This window comes from Oreochromis aureus, linkage group 3, assembly GCF_013358895.1.
Source record: "Oreochromis aureus strain Israel breed Guangdong linkage group 3, ZZ_aureus, whole genome shotgun sequence".
Taxonomy (NCBI): Eukaryota; Metazoa; Chordata; class Actinopteri; order Cichliformes; family Cichlidae; genus Oreochromis; species Oreochromis aureus.
Window position 1 is genome coordinate 14,295,092 of NC_052944.1, and position 17,787 is coordinate 14,312,878.

Sequence of the window (17,787 nt, forward strand, 5' to 3'; positions counted from 1 at the left end):
CAGATTATCAAATTCAATTTTCTTTATTTTGGCCAACTTTTTGTAATTGTGCTAGCAGCTTTCACATGCATTTGTTAGGTCTCTGCGCCACATCAAGCAGCAATGTCATTAATCTAATCAGGGCCGCTGTGCTCTCATTTCTATTCTGTTCCACGTGGACAAGGAAGCCTTTATATAAAAGCACTTAAGCTGATGAGATCTGCCGAGACGGAGGCCGCTGCGATGTCGTGACGCCATCTGACTGCACACTCTGAGGTGTGATGTCATCGAAAACTTTTAATTAAAACTTTAAATCATGATCAGGTCGGTAGCCCGCTGTTTCATAATGGAGGTTGTGTGGCGCTGTCTCAACAGATGCACTACATTAAAACTTAAGGCAGGTTAAATATTGAACATTTTAAGCAAACAATGGCTTTACTGTCTTTGTGTGGGGAGTATCTGAGTTTTAATCTGTACTCACTTCATCTCAAAATAAAGGCCCGGTTAAAGTGTGCTTACTGTGATGCAATCACCTATGTTTACATGCCCCTATGCAGTGCTCTGCAACGCCAGCATGCTTTCTAGATCAGTGTGATAGCACGCCAGCATGCTTTCTAGATCAGTGTGATATGGCTTTTAGGAGGCTTTTCCAGCATGAGTGATATTACTCACACACACATACATTTTTTGAAAGAGCCTGTCGTCTATTGTAATGTTAAGCTAAAAGATGAAAGTATGGTGTCTGTCTGGCACTAAAGACCCTCTCTCTCTCTTTCTATATTCCCCGGACCCCAACACACACACACAAACAGGCTCAGCAGACACCTCAATTATGATAATGTGGATCAGCATTAATGTATCCTTACAGCACGGCTGGCTTTCAACAATGTTGCGTGCAATGTGAGTGTGTGTGTGTGTGTCCCAGACAGCAGGAGAGGAGGGGCAGCTACTGTATCTCATTTAACGCAGGTTACTCCCCACAGGAAAGCAAAATGCTGAGGCCTTCAGCATTTCTACCTTGCACCAAGAAAAACACATACAAAGAGAGAGAGAGAGGGAGGGAGGGGCTCACACACGTGGTTAAACAAAAGTTTTCATGAATCCAGCAAAGGGAAACATGGGCGACACATTTAAAGGTCCAAGAAATCCAGAAGCCAGTGTGTGCTTTGAGAAAATGAAAAGACAAAGAAACTGACAAAACAGTTGTGAGAACTTGATTTTAATAGCACGCAGGCCTCAGAGAGACGTGTGTTATAGTGGTTACATGTGTGTGTGCACATATTGTTACAGTCACACAGAAAAACCTTAGTGCCTGTTTACACTAGTCTGTAAATGTTGCCAATATCTTGTTTCACTGTGAACTGGCTGCAGTAGCTGTACGGACATGTGAGCATATGACAAAGAGGACTTTACATCTTCATTGGGGCTTTTTGTGGAGCACTGGCTCCTGCTTCTTCTCTGTGGATGCAGAGCTTTAGCCACAACTGGTTGGACTGTTCCCCCAAACAGATCTGCACCCAGATCTGCAGGATGTGAAGGAGCTCTTTTAGCTGTCAGCTCTTCTCCACAAGCTGCATGGTCAGACGCTCGTAGCGAGCACATGAAATAAAAACCGCATTTATTCTCTTTTGAATATTTACTCTAAAAATGTTTTTGCCAAAAAATATTTGACCGTAATATAATGTAGAAGCGCATCCTAAAGTGCGCCAAATCTAAACTGAGTAAGATTGGATGAGATGTGATGATTGTAACCCAGCTGAATCAACGATCAGCTGATTCAATGAGATACCAAGAATATGCATAACATAACAGTCTTGGGAAAAGACTATCTGAATAACCAAACTATGCAGAAGAGACTTAAGCAAAAGCGCAAGTGCACTTTGAGCCTACACACCACCTTACATTTGTAAAAACAAAAGGGATTATAATCCTCACTCATTTATCTGCATCACTGTTATGCTCCTCGACAGCCCTTTCTCTCGAGTGTCGCCTGGGCTTGATCGCTGATTGGCTACACCTGATGCCTGAGCCCAGCTTAGAGGGCACACACCACTTCCTGCCAGACCTCATCATGTTCTCTTGGCTGTCGGTTATTAAGTAATTTGAAATAAAACCAATTAATCAGCCTGCTTTAGCTGGGTGACTGTGCTAACCTTCTACTGAAGCACAGCTTTGTTGCTTAGGTTTACTGTGTTTGGTGCCATCCTGATTGGGGATGTGTCAGACGTTGGTAGTGAATTACACGCTCAAAAGTTTATTGTTTAGAGTACACAGTATCTCTAAAATTAAAAACATCCTGTCTCAGAGTGAAGCTGAAAAATTAGTTAATGCATTTGTTACTTCTAGGTTCAACTATTATAACTTATTATTATCAGGATGTCCTAAAAACTCCCTGAAAAACCTTCAGTTGATCCAAAATACTGCAGCAAAAGTCCTGACAGGGACTAGAAAGAGAGAGCAGATTTCTCCTATATTGGCTTCTCTGCATTGGCTGTTACATTCAGAATCAAATGGGGCCTAATTATTCAAGATCTTTACAAGGTCTTGAATAATCAGGTGCCATCTTATCTTAAAGACCTTGTAGTACCATATCACCCCAATAGAGTACTTCACTGTCAAACTGCTGACTTACTTTACTTTTAGTAGAATGGGAGGCAGAGCCTTCAGTTTGCAGCCTCCTCTTCTGTGGAACCAGCTCCCAGTTTGGGTGCAGGAAACGGACACCCTCCAGCATACAGTTAAGGCTGGATCACTCTCCATTAGTTACACTGCAATAGGCCTAGGCTGCTGGGGACTTCCCATGATGCACTGAGTGTTTATTCTTCATTCACCTCTTCACACGCTCTATGTGTTTACACATCACTCTGCAATTAATCATTAGTTATTATTATTAATCTCTGGCTCCCATCCACAGTGTCTTTTGTCCTCTGTCCCTCCCCCCTCACCCCAACCACTCACGGCAGATGGTTGCCCCTCCCTGCTGCTGGAGGTTTCTTCCTGTTAAAAGGGAGTTTTTCGTTCCCACTGTTGCCAAGTGCTTGTTCATAGGGGGTCGTCTGATTGTTGGGGTCTTCTGTGTATTATCATAGGGCCTTTACCTTATAATATATACCCCTGTGAGGTGACTGTTGTTGTGATTTGGCCCTTTATAAATAACACTGAATTGAAATTGAATTGAGCAGAAGTTCGTTTTGTTGTTATATTAGGATTGAGAGTTGCTCAAAAAGGCAAACCAGTGACAATGAGTTTTGTAGGGTGTTTCAAGAACATTCCTAACTCACAATCTTGTATTCAGTTCACATAGGTCTTTAGTTGAGTTAGCTAGTGTTAAATCTTTGTGCAAACATGATGAGTACACATGTGGATCAGTGTTTAAGGATGTTTAATGAGCTGAGTGCTATGATCTTTAGTGTTGGGGAGTAGCAGGGCCACTTCTGGTGGATACTTGTGAATATGAAGGCAGTAACTGTGTAAGCACTGGGCCACACACTACCTGAGTCTGCGAGACAATTAAAGCACAAGCAGCTCCTTACAATCCCCCGGTCATCTGAGAGCACACCGAGCACTCCGTTCTCAACAACTACTTCTCTTGAACGTTGTCTCCATTCTCACCTCTTTCATCACGACCATACAGATCCTTTCCTTCACCTCCTACTCCTCATTGTCCCTCTTTCTTAACCACCCTCCCGACCCTGCTTCCTTCTTCCTCCTCCTCTACTGCCTTCCCTGTAATTACCACCTCAGATTCCAATTAAAACAAACCACAAAAAAGAGAACAGAGGAGGGAGACCAGGGGGAGGTGTATGGGACGCAGGAGGAAAAGAGGAGAGGCTGTGGTTGGAGGAGGGAGGGGGGATTTAATGAGCAGTTTGTACACACACACACACACACACATATATATACACACACACTGAAACTGCTAGCAAATCCTGGTGACTTTTAAGGCTTTTTAAGGGACATCAGACATACATGTTTACATAACACTCATATCAGTGTGTGCTAAAAAGTCAACTTAGATGTGTGTGTGTGTGTGTGTGTGTGTGTGTGTGTGTGTGTGTGTGTGTGTGTGTAAGGGAACTCCTGGCAGTTTTCCTTTCTGTTTGCTTCAGCCTGTTTCCTGCCATTTATGGTTTCCAGTGTTGCCCTGCTTTCCTTAACAGCACACACACACACACACACACACACACACACACACACACACACACACACACACACACACACCAAAGTAAAAAACAAATGAGACAGAAGGTCAATATACCAAAGAGGAAGAAAGCTGATAAAAAGAATGAAAAATAAACTGGAGCTCAACAAATCAGAGTGAGGAAGCAAGACTACGACGCAGTCGATACGTCTGCTCGAAACTGACCAACACACACACGCACATACATAAAATAATACCGAAGAAACTCCCCACAGCGGAAGACACTATCAATCAATGAACACAAAGTAGCACAGCAGGGTAGCCCTTACTGTCAAGCAATCTTTGTGCGAGTAAGTGAGTGTGTGTGCGGATGAAATGGACCTCGTGGTTGTGTGCCAACCAAGGCTGCCAAAAGACACACACACACACTCGCATGCATATAAACACATGCACAAAAGGAATGAGAGAGAAGAAGTGCAGAGAGGTGCTTTCATTTGCTAGTCTGCCAAAGGGTCCCAAGCCTAATTCACAGAAAGGAAATAGATATCTCGGTTTATTACACACACACACACATACACACAGAGATACACACAGCAGCCTCAGACAGCCTTATCGCTTTTTATTTAGAACGCCTGTTACTCAGCTTCTCTTTGAAGGCTACGAGTGTGTGTGTGCCAGACGGGAGTCGCTGCTCTGACTTTATGACTTGGTGTGTTACCTTGATCATAGCAGGAGCAGTAACCTTCTCCGCATGACCCGCCAAACGCCCCGTGGTGTGTGTGTGAGTGAGAGAGAGAGAGAGAGACCAAAGAGTGTTTTTCCTAATCTTCACTGAACTGTAAATTATGTGTAAAATACCATCCATGCTTAGGATCTGAGAACTGGTTGCAATGAAGTGTCTCGAGTTCAACCTGTTGTTCCAGTTCTTTTTCCTGGGCCCAATAGACTGTGTGTCCTATTTGTTTACTCTTCTCACGTGGCAACTATAAAGCTTGTTCACACAGATTGTGATTATAATTTGGAACTTTAGAGAATATTTAACTCACATTTCTGACATTACTTAGCAGGGGAATGGAAGCCTGCTCTGCTGTTAAGCTCTGTGCTGTTTGGAATATAAAAGGAATATAAAACCATTAAGCACATGATGAACATTGTAAATATTTGAAAAGCAATCCTCTGGAAAACAGGAGCAGCAGGTTAGATACTAAACTAGTAGGCGCTGTCAGGCCTTTATCACTAGAGTATGTAGCTTGGCTTCACTGTAGACCTAAACTGCCCTGTAAGACTTGAATTTACAGACCAATTTCTGGTACCTACAGATCAGACTTAAACTGGGTTCACACTGCTGCACAGGGCTGGAACAATCACATAACTTCTGCTGTGAGACTAATATCATGCTGCTGCATCACCGTGTTTGCATGGGAGATGGATTTGGGAGATGTCTGTTACTGAAAAGCAAAAGATTACTGAGCTGAAGTGTTCCACTTCCTTAATGTTGTATTCACTATCAACAACCTGCGTTTGCATTTGCAAAGTGGTATGAGAAAGAAGCCCACACAAGCAGCCTGGACTGACCAATCGCAACTGGACTGTAACTGTGAACTCTATTCCCTGTTAATGTTTATCATCTCATTTATAACAATAGTAAATCAATAGGTGTGAAAAAAGTAAGGAAAGTCTGAAAGGGTCTACCCATATAGGCCTGTATATTTCCCTCTGCAGTGTCTCCCACGCATAGACATTGCATGGGTGGGCCAACAGTGTGTACTAACTGTGTTAAGAATAGAGAGAACTTCACGTTCAGCATTTTATTTTTTGTGTTAGTCCGAGAGAACAAAGTCATCCTGCGATCGAATTACACATGCACAACCCTCTCACTCTTATTTTGACAGCCCTTCCCATCTCATGTTTAGCCAGGATCCCATCCCATCTTTTCCGTCTTGGACAGCAGCTGGCAATGTTAGACTTTCTGCTCTGGAGATCCACTGCAAACTGGAGGGTTGATCTAACCAGAACCTGCAGCAGGTGGAGAGCTGGTTCATTGGTGTCATTTTTCACCAGAGCAGAACAAGCACTAACTTCACCAGAGTCTGTCCCAGATTGCTGGAGTTGGAGTTCATCCACAGGGTGAGAGACTCACTTGAAATCCAGCCGATTGCATGGCTAATTTATTAATTTTTCAGAGGAGTAACTTATTAATGATAAAAGCTTGTCTGCCCACACAGACATAAAGCCCCATTAACAAATTAATATTCTACTTAATAATCTGAGGGATGTCACTTTGCGCCATAACTACTTAATTGTTTTTTAAATCTGACTGAATATAAGCAGAAGCATCGGTGCCAGGAGGAAGCAGTATTTACTAAACATTTCTTCTGTGCTCAAACTCAGCAGTCTGCACACGATGGCTTTTTCCAGCTTCCAGCTGTCACCAAGAGTAAAAAATGCCAACAGGCACAAAAGTGGAAAAAGCTGACTGGTCACTGATGTGGGGAGTTTAACATATCCACCTTTTAACCCAACTTCTGACAAACACTAGGAGAAGAACATGCTGTTCATGTGGCGTTTTATTTGATTTTGGCTTCGCAAACAAAGTCGCAGGTGGCATGCGGGCATCGAAAGCCCTGAAACAAACCTGGCGAGATGACGCGAGCATGCGTGTGAGTATGGGAAGCAGGAAAAGGCTCAAGGAAGTGAAGTATTGTGCTCATGAGAGGAAAGAAAGAGAGAGATGTGTCTGTGTGCCTTTCCTTCCTCTTCCTAATACACTCCCCCCTTTTGCCTTACTGCTGACACAGAACAACACAGCAAACACACACACACACACACACAATAAGGCCATTTGACTTCAACACATTAGAAGCTTATCCAATCACTCATTCAATCATGAATCAATTACCAAAAAGTGTCTGAGAGGCAAATAAATGGAGCGTGCCTTCACATTCCATCCACTAATGGAAGCACGCACTGACCTGAAACACCCCGAAACAGAGAAAGACGAGCCGGCGGACTGACGGGTCAGTTGACCGATGACTTTTGTTGGTTCAGGACTTCCAATCAGTTTGTGTAAACAGTCGCCAAATCTCTGAGGATCCTCTCATTACGACTGCAGCAGAGTGTGTGTGGTCACAGAGATGCTAACAGGTTAAGTGGATGCAGTGTCTGAACCTGAGCAAGGTCACCCTGCACGACCTCTGACCTTGCCTCAAATCCTGTGACACCCGTTATGTCCTCGCTGTCTGGTTGGTTTGTCCCGAATCAGACAGATCAATTACTCTGTCTTTGCTTCATTTCATCAATATCTATTAGTTTCTGTCTCTTTTCCACGAGCTACTCAGACCCACTTTAAATGTTCTGACCTCTTTCCACCTTCACCTCCTCTTTGTTTTTCATGCTCTTCAGCCCTTATTTTTTCCTCGGTTCATTACACGAAAATCCAACTGTCCTTTCTCGCTCCCTTTCACTTCACCTTGAGTCAGTGGCCAAAACAATCCCTACTGATTTGTACCACTGATGATAGTCAGCAATATTCACAGACAGGAAACACAAAGCATGACAGGGTCACCTAGATTTGATGAAAATGTTTTAAAGGCTTCTTTTAACCAGAATTTCTAAAAGAACAAGCGACAGAAATTTTTAAATCTACGGCTTAACTGTACCCTCTCAGTTTAAACGCTGAAAACTGTTCGCAGTGCATTATAATTGGTTTCGGATTGCTTTCTATCAGATGGGATTTTCACGCAACAGAGGGCTAGAGAGGCAGGAGATGAGGAAGGAAAGCGGGTGTGAATCCCAATGAGTTGATGATATATGCTTGAGCTGTATGCGGCCGTCACTTCTTCTAAAGCCCTGTGAAGGTAATACACACTAATGCTCTCTCTGCTAAACCCTCCACGACTTTAACTCCAGAATATTCAACAGCTTTAAAAAAAAAAAGACAGAAAGAAAAGAAAGCAGGCTTTTACATTATGACACAGCACTTTTCGCAGGATTTCCATTAGCGAGGGAGTGAGAAGAATGCAGGAGGTAGGAATGAAGGAATGAATGAATGAAAGATGGAGAACTCCACCGATCCGCCTATGCAGTAACTTACAGGTGACGTGTAGTTTAACCTGTTCATGGCGATCAAACTGAGTGGGGACAGCTATACTGAAAAAAGGGGGTGCAGAATTAGGGCAGTGAAAAGAATTCCAATCATGAAATCCTCTTGGTAATCCTACAAATCTGCTTGTGTCAACTATGCATGTGTGTGTGTAAGAGAGACAGTGTGTGTGTGTGTGTGTGCGTGCATGGCTTCTGACATCTGACTTGGTTTGACCTTTGCTCTGACAGAGTCCAGTCAAGGCGCGACTGTGTGGGCTGACCATTGACAAACAAGTGCGTGAGCGCAGCTAACGTAATTCTCAGAATTGAAATGTCTGGGCTTTATAGAGGACGCTTTATAAGTCAGAGCGTATGAGAAGCTAATGAACTTCAGTGACGACAGCAAGAAGGAGTGAGAGAGTATTTGATGTAGGTGGCTAACAGTCAATGAGAATTTATCCATCTTCTCCTCCCTTCTTTGACTCCCTTTCTTCCCTTCATGTGTAGCAAATTTTGGTTTCATTTCAACTGATTTGACACTTTTTTGGACAAATATTTTACACTAACTTTATAGAAAAATCCATGTAGGTGTGCGAGTCAACTAGCTTTAGCTTAGCTTAAGGCTTAGCTTTAGCGTTAGTTTAAGGTCTTCTGAAAATTTAGAAGATAACAGGAAAAAGAAAAGTGACTAGAAGAAACAACTTATGAGGAAAAGGGGAGAAAAAGCAGTCTGTTCTAACTCCTGAGGCGTGATATAATGAAGATTTCTCAAGTCCCACAGCGTTCCTGAGGAACGCAAAAGGTGACCGTCCGCGCTCTTATGCTACGCATGCTACGCGCCGGGTTATGGATGAAATCCAGTAGAATGACGCTCCTGCGGTAATACACGTTCTAGCTATTCCAGCCCTAACCCTAACCTTATCCCTAACCTTAACCAGCACTTTAATGACGTTAAATAGCTTTGGAAAACACTATCTAAGTAAAACGAACGTACATGTGTAGATTCATTCCAAACAGTTCTCATGTTTCCTCATTTTTCCGATCTCGTAACCTAGGGGCGTGTTGGGTGCCCGGAAGCGTAATATGCGCTTTGGGAGTGAGAATGTGTTGAAAAAAGAGAAGATCTTAAGAAAGGAATATCAAATTGCTACATATGAATAAAACGAAAAAAGAAATCAGCTTTGCGTCAGGAGGAGGTGTTCCTGATGAAGCCAACGAGAGACTGGAAGGCAGACTTTGAAATGCAATAGCTTTCCCCTCCTCTGCACTCAAGCTATAGCCGAGGCGAGAGCTTATCAGACCAAACTGAGAGAAGCGCTAAAAGCATTTCTGATGCCATTCTCCACTCCCATGGTACCACTCAACTGCATCAGGCCCCATCAGCTTCACTACCACGAAGGAGAGGGATGAAGGGCAGACAATGAATGACGGAGAAACAGACAATGGGATACGGGAATGAGAAAGAAGACATTCTCTTGTCTTTGCAAAACCACGTCACATTCCCCAGTGGGAGACTAACAATGCATCCTCAACACAAACACATAATCTACTGTAGTCCACATGTACCCTCACAGGCAAAGCCTGCTTCAGTTAGTTTAGTAGTTCCTCTCTTCCTGGCCTAATCCCCAGGCATCTTTCTAACATGGATATACCGCAGCAACAAGAATTTTGAGCCTACCAAGCCCTCCAAGTGAGAAATTTTAGAATCATTTTCCTGGTAACAGTGTGAGTCATACGAATGCACAATGGCCACATCAAGTCAGAACCAATGAGTTTCAACACATGTTCTGTTTTAAATTATTAACATACACAGAAGGTAAAATACAACATGGAGCTTGGCAATTAATTGCATTTTTAAAATTCTGGCTTCCAACTATAATCAAAACAAGTTATTCGGGATATAAATATTATACCTTTTGAATTTTGGTACAAAGCGCACTGCTTTCCTTTGCTTTCCTTCACAGCACTGCATTTTTCCCCTTTCTCAAATCCAAACTCTTTCACGGTTTAGTTCAACTGGAGCAAAGACAATGGAAGGAGAGCCTTCAACAAGATCCATTGAAAGGTTTCAGAGGCAGCTGACCTTCTGCCAATAGGTCCACAGACCACACCAGTTTTCAATGACCACACACTCATCCATCTCCCAACCGAAAACACACTAAATATTAAATGATGGTACCAACCATGTTTTCCACATACAAGTCAGCGCCAGCCAAGGAACAACAACAAAAAAACTACAATCGAGTAGTAAATCTTTGATCACTAAAGGCAAGTGAAAAGAAAAGTGTTTGAAAAGAGATTGTGTTAAGCTGCTGTTGACTATAAACAAGGAAAAAGTATAGTTTTTGGGAAGCAAGCAGGTGGTACAGTAGGTGGACGCTGGGTGGCCTTGTTAGCAACATAACGCTTATATACCTGCATAGTATCCGACTAACCGAGCTCATCAAATTAGACCAAACTCTTCTAGTTTCTCTGTAAACGGACCCTGATCCACACAGTCACCAAACCACTGGGAGAGAGACCCTCCCTGTGTGCCGACACCCTAATGACATTCATGTGAGGAGCATTAAAAGTGCTGCTAGACCAGCGCAACTGGAGCTGGCAGAGGGGGAGCACATAAACACAATGCAAAGGTGGGTGGAGAGCAAAGAAATCGAAATCTGTTCGTGAAAGTGAAAAATGATGACCACCTACACTGGCTTGTTTGTGATTTCTTTCAATTAAAATCCGACACTCTCCCTGTGACTTCATTATTTAGCATGTAATTTCAGCCGAGCAGTTTTATGACTTTTCCCTCAACACTTACCCCGAGAACTGCTACAGTCCCACATCAGTCTAATTAACCACAGCACCAGTTGATAAACACATCCAACAAGCACCATAAAAACAGATTCATCATAACTGCAACGAGGAAGGCAGAAAAGAACATTTTTCACAAGACAGATGGATAATGTGAGGCATGACTGTCTGCCTGTCTGTTCGCATAAAGTGCAGTCTTGAAATACTGGAACGTCTGACCTTCTGATGGCGCCATATGAAAAAGTCCACACGACTCCAAAGTCACTGAGATTCATTCTCTGCTGGCTTTGAATGATAGTCAGTATCTGCAGTCTATTAGCAGAACAGCATCTGACATGAGGATGTCATGCTAAAATGTTACTGTACGTGCAAATCTAGCTCAAGACAAACACACATCACCTGAAAAGTTGCTCCATAACAACAGCACTGTCTTACATAAGAGTCCCCCATTGTCATCATAACACTCATCCAAACAGTGAAGCATGCACAGAGACACACACCCAGAGGGCAGGAACTACTTCAGCTCTCTGAACGAAAACTCTGTTGTTGTTTTTAATGAAGACATAAGCCCTACATGTTTGCACTTGGCATCTCGTCTACAAAGCTTCTGATCTGCCCAAAAAACAGAAGAGACGCTTGAGTTATTGATGCACTTCTTAAACTACAACTGCTTTATTGTGAAAACCAGACGCATTGCTCTGTGGGGCAACATATCGGCATGTTTCCCACTCTTCCCCACTCTCTCTCAGAGCTATGCATTGGCAACTGGATTTGTTGTGAGGCCACAGGCCACAGTTGCATAATAATACAGAGCCAGGGAGCTAAGTTACAGGCACTCTATTCATTCCGCCAAAGGAACCCGGATCGACAGCAAAGACGTGTCAAGAGGACGGATTTAGATGCGGGCTGATCACACCTGGAAAAACAAAGGGTTAAAGCACAATAAGCGCTGCAGCAGAGTGCAGCACAGGGCTAAAGCCCATTAACACAGTCAGGTGACTGAAGTGCAGGCAGTTAATGGTCAACAGGCAGAGTGACGCAACCTCTAAATCTTTTCCTCCTCACTGCATCTGCGTGTAAACACCATCATGTGGTACAGAGAGTACGAAAGGACCTTAAGCAAGCATGAAATATTGAAAAAGGGAGTGGAAGAAGATAGCAAAGGCACTTATTACCTGTAAACAAAGAGAAAACAGTCAACAGGGACAAAGAAGATATAAGCACACACACACATGCACCAATCCGGCCTCCGGAGGGACACAGTATGGCTCTTTGTGACTTTTTATTTTGTTGTGACAGATGTCTCCTCTCATTTTATTTTTTATTTTTTTTTCATTTAAACTGTCAGTTGCTTTTTAGAGAACAGAAAGGCTGGCAAGTCTGTGCTCCTGACCCTGACGGTCACAGCACAAAGAGGGAGCTTGTTAGAGAGCCCGGGCTTGTCTTGTGTTCACTCTGACTTATAGCTATACAAAATCTGTCGGTTCTTTTATCCTCGCATTATTGCTCTCTCAATTCAAATATTTCCAACTAAACAGAGTTGAAAAGAAAGAAAAAAATGCCACTACTTTACAGTCATTTTTTTAAACTACACTTGGGCAGCAGGGTAATATCCCAGATCATCCAACTGAGTTTGCGCGTCTTCATCTTCTCTGCTGAAGCGACCCCCCAGCAAAGATGCTGAATCACTACCAGCTCACAGAGCCGCTGATTCTGACCTTTGGCTTCTCCAGAGGAGGGCGAACGAAAAAGACAAATTCCCTACAAACAGCAATCCCTCCAGCAGAAAGCTCATTTGACTGAACTGTCCCTTTAAATTTCAAAGCCGATACGTGTCTGGATCAACCAGCACACAGCCTGGCGTTTCTGCCCAGTCCGTGCACTTGTTGTTGGCTGCGAGCAGAACAAGTCTGGCACCTGCCTGCTTCCCCAGTATCACCATTTATCAAGCAACAATAAAGGCAGAAGGCAGAGCTTTGGCATCGCTCTGTGTGCGTAAAACAAAAGAAAAAAACAACAACAGCGCAGAGAAGAAGTTAACACAAAAGAAACCTGAACTTGGGGTAAAGGCTGATTTGCTTTTAAAAAGCCAAATCGCTAATTGTTTGTGGAGCACTATTTCAGCTCTATACGGGCACGCAAACTCCTCTAAAGTTGCATGTGCTGCCAGAGCCCCAGGTGTGCTTGTTTTGATATCTGTTATCATGATCGTCAGTAAAGATGCTGTGCACCGTTTTTACTCGCACACTGACACATTTATAGTGTGAAAAAAGCCGTGTCCTAATGCCCGCTTTAGCTTTGACTGTCAGCAGTGAGCTCCAACCTTGGTGCCCAGACTTTTTTGCTTTCCTCCACCTTGCAGTTGAACTCACCTCTGCGAGCGCTCAGAGTCGCCGCCGATGATCCGGCGGAGAGAAAGACGAGCAACACGAAAAGGCTTAACATCGCACCGCTGACAGTCATCTTGATTCAGTTCCTGTCCAGCACCAAGGAGGTTGGAGGTCTGTCCAGTCCGATTTCACCACCAGGACTCCCGGACTCGTGGGTTCAGCTGCGGTGCATCTTGATCTTGATCCTGGATTTGTCTGAGTCCAGTTCAGTGGGGAATAAAAACTAAAGATGAAAAATAAGTTCAGGTGATTGTTAGGAAATGGAATAAAGGCGTCCTGTTTTTTTTTTTAATTCTGCTACAGGTTTCTGGTTTCCCGTCGTCCACAAAGCGCAAAGAAGTGTTCGCCCGCTCACCGAAAATAAAGAGGGCTTTTTATTACGCACTAAATGAAAGCGACATGGAGGGAAACAGCGGATAAACTGTTGTAGTACTATTTGTGGTGTACCCCAGTCACAAAGTGCGTACCAAAGTAATCCAAAGTACCGTCGAATAACGTCCAATGTCCCGGGGTTATAATAAGCCGTAGAATCGCTCTCCTCTCCGCTCCGTGTGCCCTGGTGTCGCCGATCCTGTCCCGCGGCTACAAACAAAAATCCGCTCGTTTTCTGTTTAACATTATCTCTGTAAATTCACCCCAGGAGGAGAAAAACATATTTTGATCTGTATATTTAAAATAAATGAAAAGCGCACCGTACTGCTGGAGCTCTAGCGCAGGAAAGAGGATCACCGGGATATGGAGAATTGTGACGGGCTGAGGATGCACTGCTCTGAAGCGCTGAGCGCGCACGGCCCCGCCCTCCGAGCAGGCTCAGAGCGAGTGCCTTACAGGTAAGGTGGTGATGTCACAGCACACAGGTGCGCATACGTAGCCCTGCTTTCCGCAGAAGAGTCACAGCTCGAGCGTGTCAAGTTTATCTACTGACCGAACATGTTTTGTGTGTTTTATAAGGAGTCATTTCGCGCGTGGGAATGGACCCATCGTTGGGTCAGGGAGTAATTACGGGGTTTTCGCCACATTATTATCCTATTAGAGAAATGCTGCTTTGTCACTCGGTGAGGTGTGTTTTTTAAGACCGTGTGGCTACAGTGAAACGTGTCATTACAATAGTCACAGAATCCCAGGAGGATTCCTGCAACACAAAAGTGAAATGAGATCAACCTGTATCATCTGAAAACAGGCTGTAGAGCCTGGGTTAGTGGCCGGGTTATTCAAGCCTTTTACGGGGCTGGAGGAACACGTAGGCTGAGCAAACAAAACTACTGCGGTAGTTTGTGTAAACTAATGTGTCACCTAAGATTTCACTACACTGAATTACCTGGAATTACCCAGCTATGCGTAATGAAAGCATGGGCTGTGGTCATGGAAAACAATTTTTAGTGTTTTCTGAACAAAAAGTACAGGCTAATGTTACAAATGCATAAGCTTTATATTTATATTATTTAATACAATATTTTAACATTTTAAATACTTAGCATTCCACCGGTTTCCTCCCTCTTCTGCTTTTTTTTTTTTTAGCTCTGGACTCCTTAATCCGCCTGTCAGTCATCCTGACATCATGTTGGGAGGGGCGGGACTTGGAGTAAAGATGATTAAATAGCAGATGTGAGGTTAATGGTCTGCAAGCTTTTTAAACACCCTAATAATAGGTTGTTTTTACGCCAGGCGTGATAGTTAACTGATAGTTAATCTGCAGCCCGTCAGCTCACTCAGTGCTGACATTTCAATATACATTCATTTTTTCCTTTGTGTCCAGCAGCCATGTGCGCTCGCTTTCCCGCTTCCTCTTCGGGGTTTTTTCTCCCAGCACGGCTAGCAAGGCATGCTGGCTGACCGATTTCACGGGGCCAGAGTGCAGACATGTACCCCGGCTTTAGGATAAAGGGAGGGGGTCACGCAGGAACCCGGATTAAAGGATTTGATAGACGAAGAGGGGGAAGGAGGAGGAGGACCGGGGTCAGAGGTGAGGCAGCTGATGTTCAAAAAAGTCAAATGGAGCTAAGGAGTGAGTGGCGCCGTCTCTAATCGAGCTTGATTAAGCCCACACTGTGCGTGTCCCATCTTTAAGCGGCCAATGAATTTCGAATGACTAAACATCGGACAGCATCACAATGGATGTCTTCATCAGAGACGGTTGCAGTGACCATTGGAGCTGGAGGCATTATTTTTTTACAAAGGCCCACCCTTGACTTTTGGGGTGGTCGGCATATTTATCAATGTCATTTTGGGGGTTCAGATCCATGTCTAGTGTCAGTCACTGTTTAGACTGAATGCAGTCCAGCTGGTGGTGAGATTGTTGCCTTTGTCCTTACTCAAATGTCCCAGAGCTTAGCTGCTGCCCCCTTCTGGACAGGTGAGGCAAATGCTAAAACAAAATATAGCACTGATTATCCGGAGCCTTGTATATGGTATGCACTGAACGAAATAGAGCAGAGATTTAAGAAAAAATAAAGTTTTACTGAGATCTCAGCTAACAGAATGGGGTGAGACACAAAGACAGAGCAAGATTGCACAGACACTCTGAGCTTGATTGAGTCCTTCATATCACTCAGCACGCACTGGTTCAAACTGAAACACAACATTTGCATAAACCGGGCGTACAGATTGGCATAAATTAAGCACAGGCACCAACCAGAGAGGAGTATGACCCTTAAAGGGATTGCCATGGCTGCTTATCTGTCGCCACACATTAATATTCAGGTCCTGATGTAAGGACACTGCAATCCGTGACCCTGCACTCCTTTGGCTAATGTGTGTGTCGCTGTGCATGACTGTTTATGCATTGTCACTTGTCTGTTAATGTGCATTCCCACTGTGCACGCTTCTCCTGCATGTGCGCCAGCCAAAACTAGACACTGCCTTATGCAGGCCAAAGGTTGTCGCTGGTCTGCAGGAGTGTGTGCGTGTGACTAATAGTGGAAGCTGGAGGGACTGTTATGGGGAAGAGGATGACAGAAAAGAAAATCAGACAGAGGAAAGATAGAGAGAGACACACAAGCCATCTCCTCCAGCAAATGTAATTATATGGCTGGGAATCAGGGAGCTGATTCTTGGTCAGCTTTAGGCTGGGCGTACACACACATCATGTTGACCTTGTCCTTGTTCCTTTACATCATGGCAGACAGAGACGCAGTGACTTGGTTAAAACAAAAAAGAAAAAGAATATCTTTGTCTGAAGTCCATGCACTAAATCTAGCAAAACTGTGGCCAATCTAATTGCTGTGTAAGTAATGCGTGCACTCAAGGATATTAATTCTGTTCCAGTTAAAATTCACTAACAGCGTGTGTGTGTGTGTGTGTGTGAGAGAGAGAGAGAGGGGGAGGGAGGGGTCACAGTAAGGCGAGGGGCTTCTGCCCCGAGGAACAGTGGGGCCACATGCACAGAAACAGTCGTTTAGTTAACGGCTTTCATTTTCCTAATTAAGATTTAGTGAATCCTGGTTTTCCATCTCTTTTTCTTTCCCCTCTTACCTCCCTCACCCCCGCATCCCTGCTCCCCATCACGCTTTCCGCTTCTTGCGCTGCATCTGCACACATTCACCCCAACACACGTCTCTTCCATATAAATATATCATTCACGCTATCAGTCTAACTGAACCATTGAAAATCATTGCAGAAATGTGCTGAATGCGTGTATTTCACTTAGAATGTCTGGCTAAACAAGATTACAAGTAGAGCAAGGGGTCAATCCTTACCCTCTGTGATATCCACTACTTGGTGTTTGTATCACGGCTGGCTGGTTGCCAGCTGATTTACCCCCCCATGCCTCACCTCTGCTGAGGAGGAAATGGAACAAACAGCTTAAAACCTTTTCTACTAATCCCCCAACAATGGAATCTGCTGTTTTTATCGAGGGCGGAGATGGAAAAGATTTTAGGCAGTGGGGCTGAACCGCAGTTCTGAGCCCAGGTAAGCCTGGAGATTTGGTTCAATGCTCCAGTTAAAGCATTTGATTAGCTTCATTCCACCCAACTGCTCCATGACCGGGTGGATTTTTGTCCAGGTTATGTAGAAGCCAAGTGTGAAATCTTAACCTACAAATAATAAGGGGAATGCTGCCAGCTGCTCTTTTGCAACTGGAAATCATTTGAGTAATAGAAGCAATGTCTGAAGCTGACTTTGTTTCTTTGCACAGAATTGTCCTCTGCAAAAGATCCTGCCATCCAAATGTTGGAAGGTAGTCAAAATTTACCTCTTGCTTGAAGTGCTTCCTTTAAGCGAGTGAAACACAGGATGGCTTGATTCTTTGTGCCAAAAATACTAAACATAGTTTCACACCTGAACTGTGGACAAGGTTGGAATAATTAAGCCTGGGTATTGTCTGAAGTTATCCTCTCTCACGCTTTTGGTCCTACTTCTGGAAACACTCCATTTGGTTCTTTCGTGCTCAACCGG

General features: G+C 43.9%; 1 protein-coding gene across 2 annotated transcripts in view; it reads right to left on the minus strand.

Annotated features, from left to right (window-relative positions):
* sema4f (sema domain, immunoglobulin domain (Ig), transmembrane domain (TM) and short cytoplasmic domain, (semaphorin) 4F) overlaps positions 1 to 14,165 on the minus strand; it is a 57,027-nt gene extending 42,862 nt beyond the window's left edge. The window contains exons 1-2 of one of the 2 annotated variants that reach the window (XM_031736797.2): positions 13,860 to 14,165; positions 13,375 to 13,615 (exon numbers count right to left, since the gene is read on the minus strand). In XM_031736797.2, coding sequence (XP_031592657.2) covers positions 13,375 to 13,465 — 91 coding nt within the window. In that variant the 5' untranslated portion in view covers positions 13,466 to 13,615; positions 13,860 to 14,165. The remainder of the gene's footprint in view (positions 1 to 13,374; positions 13,616 to 13,859) is intronic. The other variant, XM_039609715.1, reaches the window with a different exon arrangement.
* Positions 14,166 to 17,787: the final 3,622 nt, after the last annotated feature.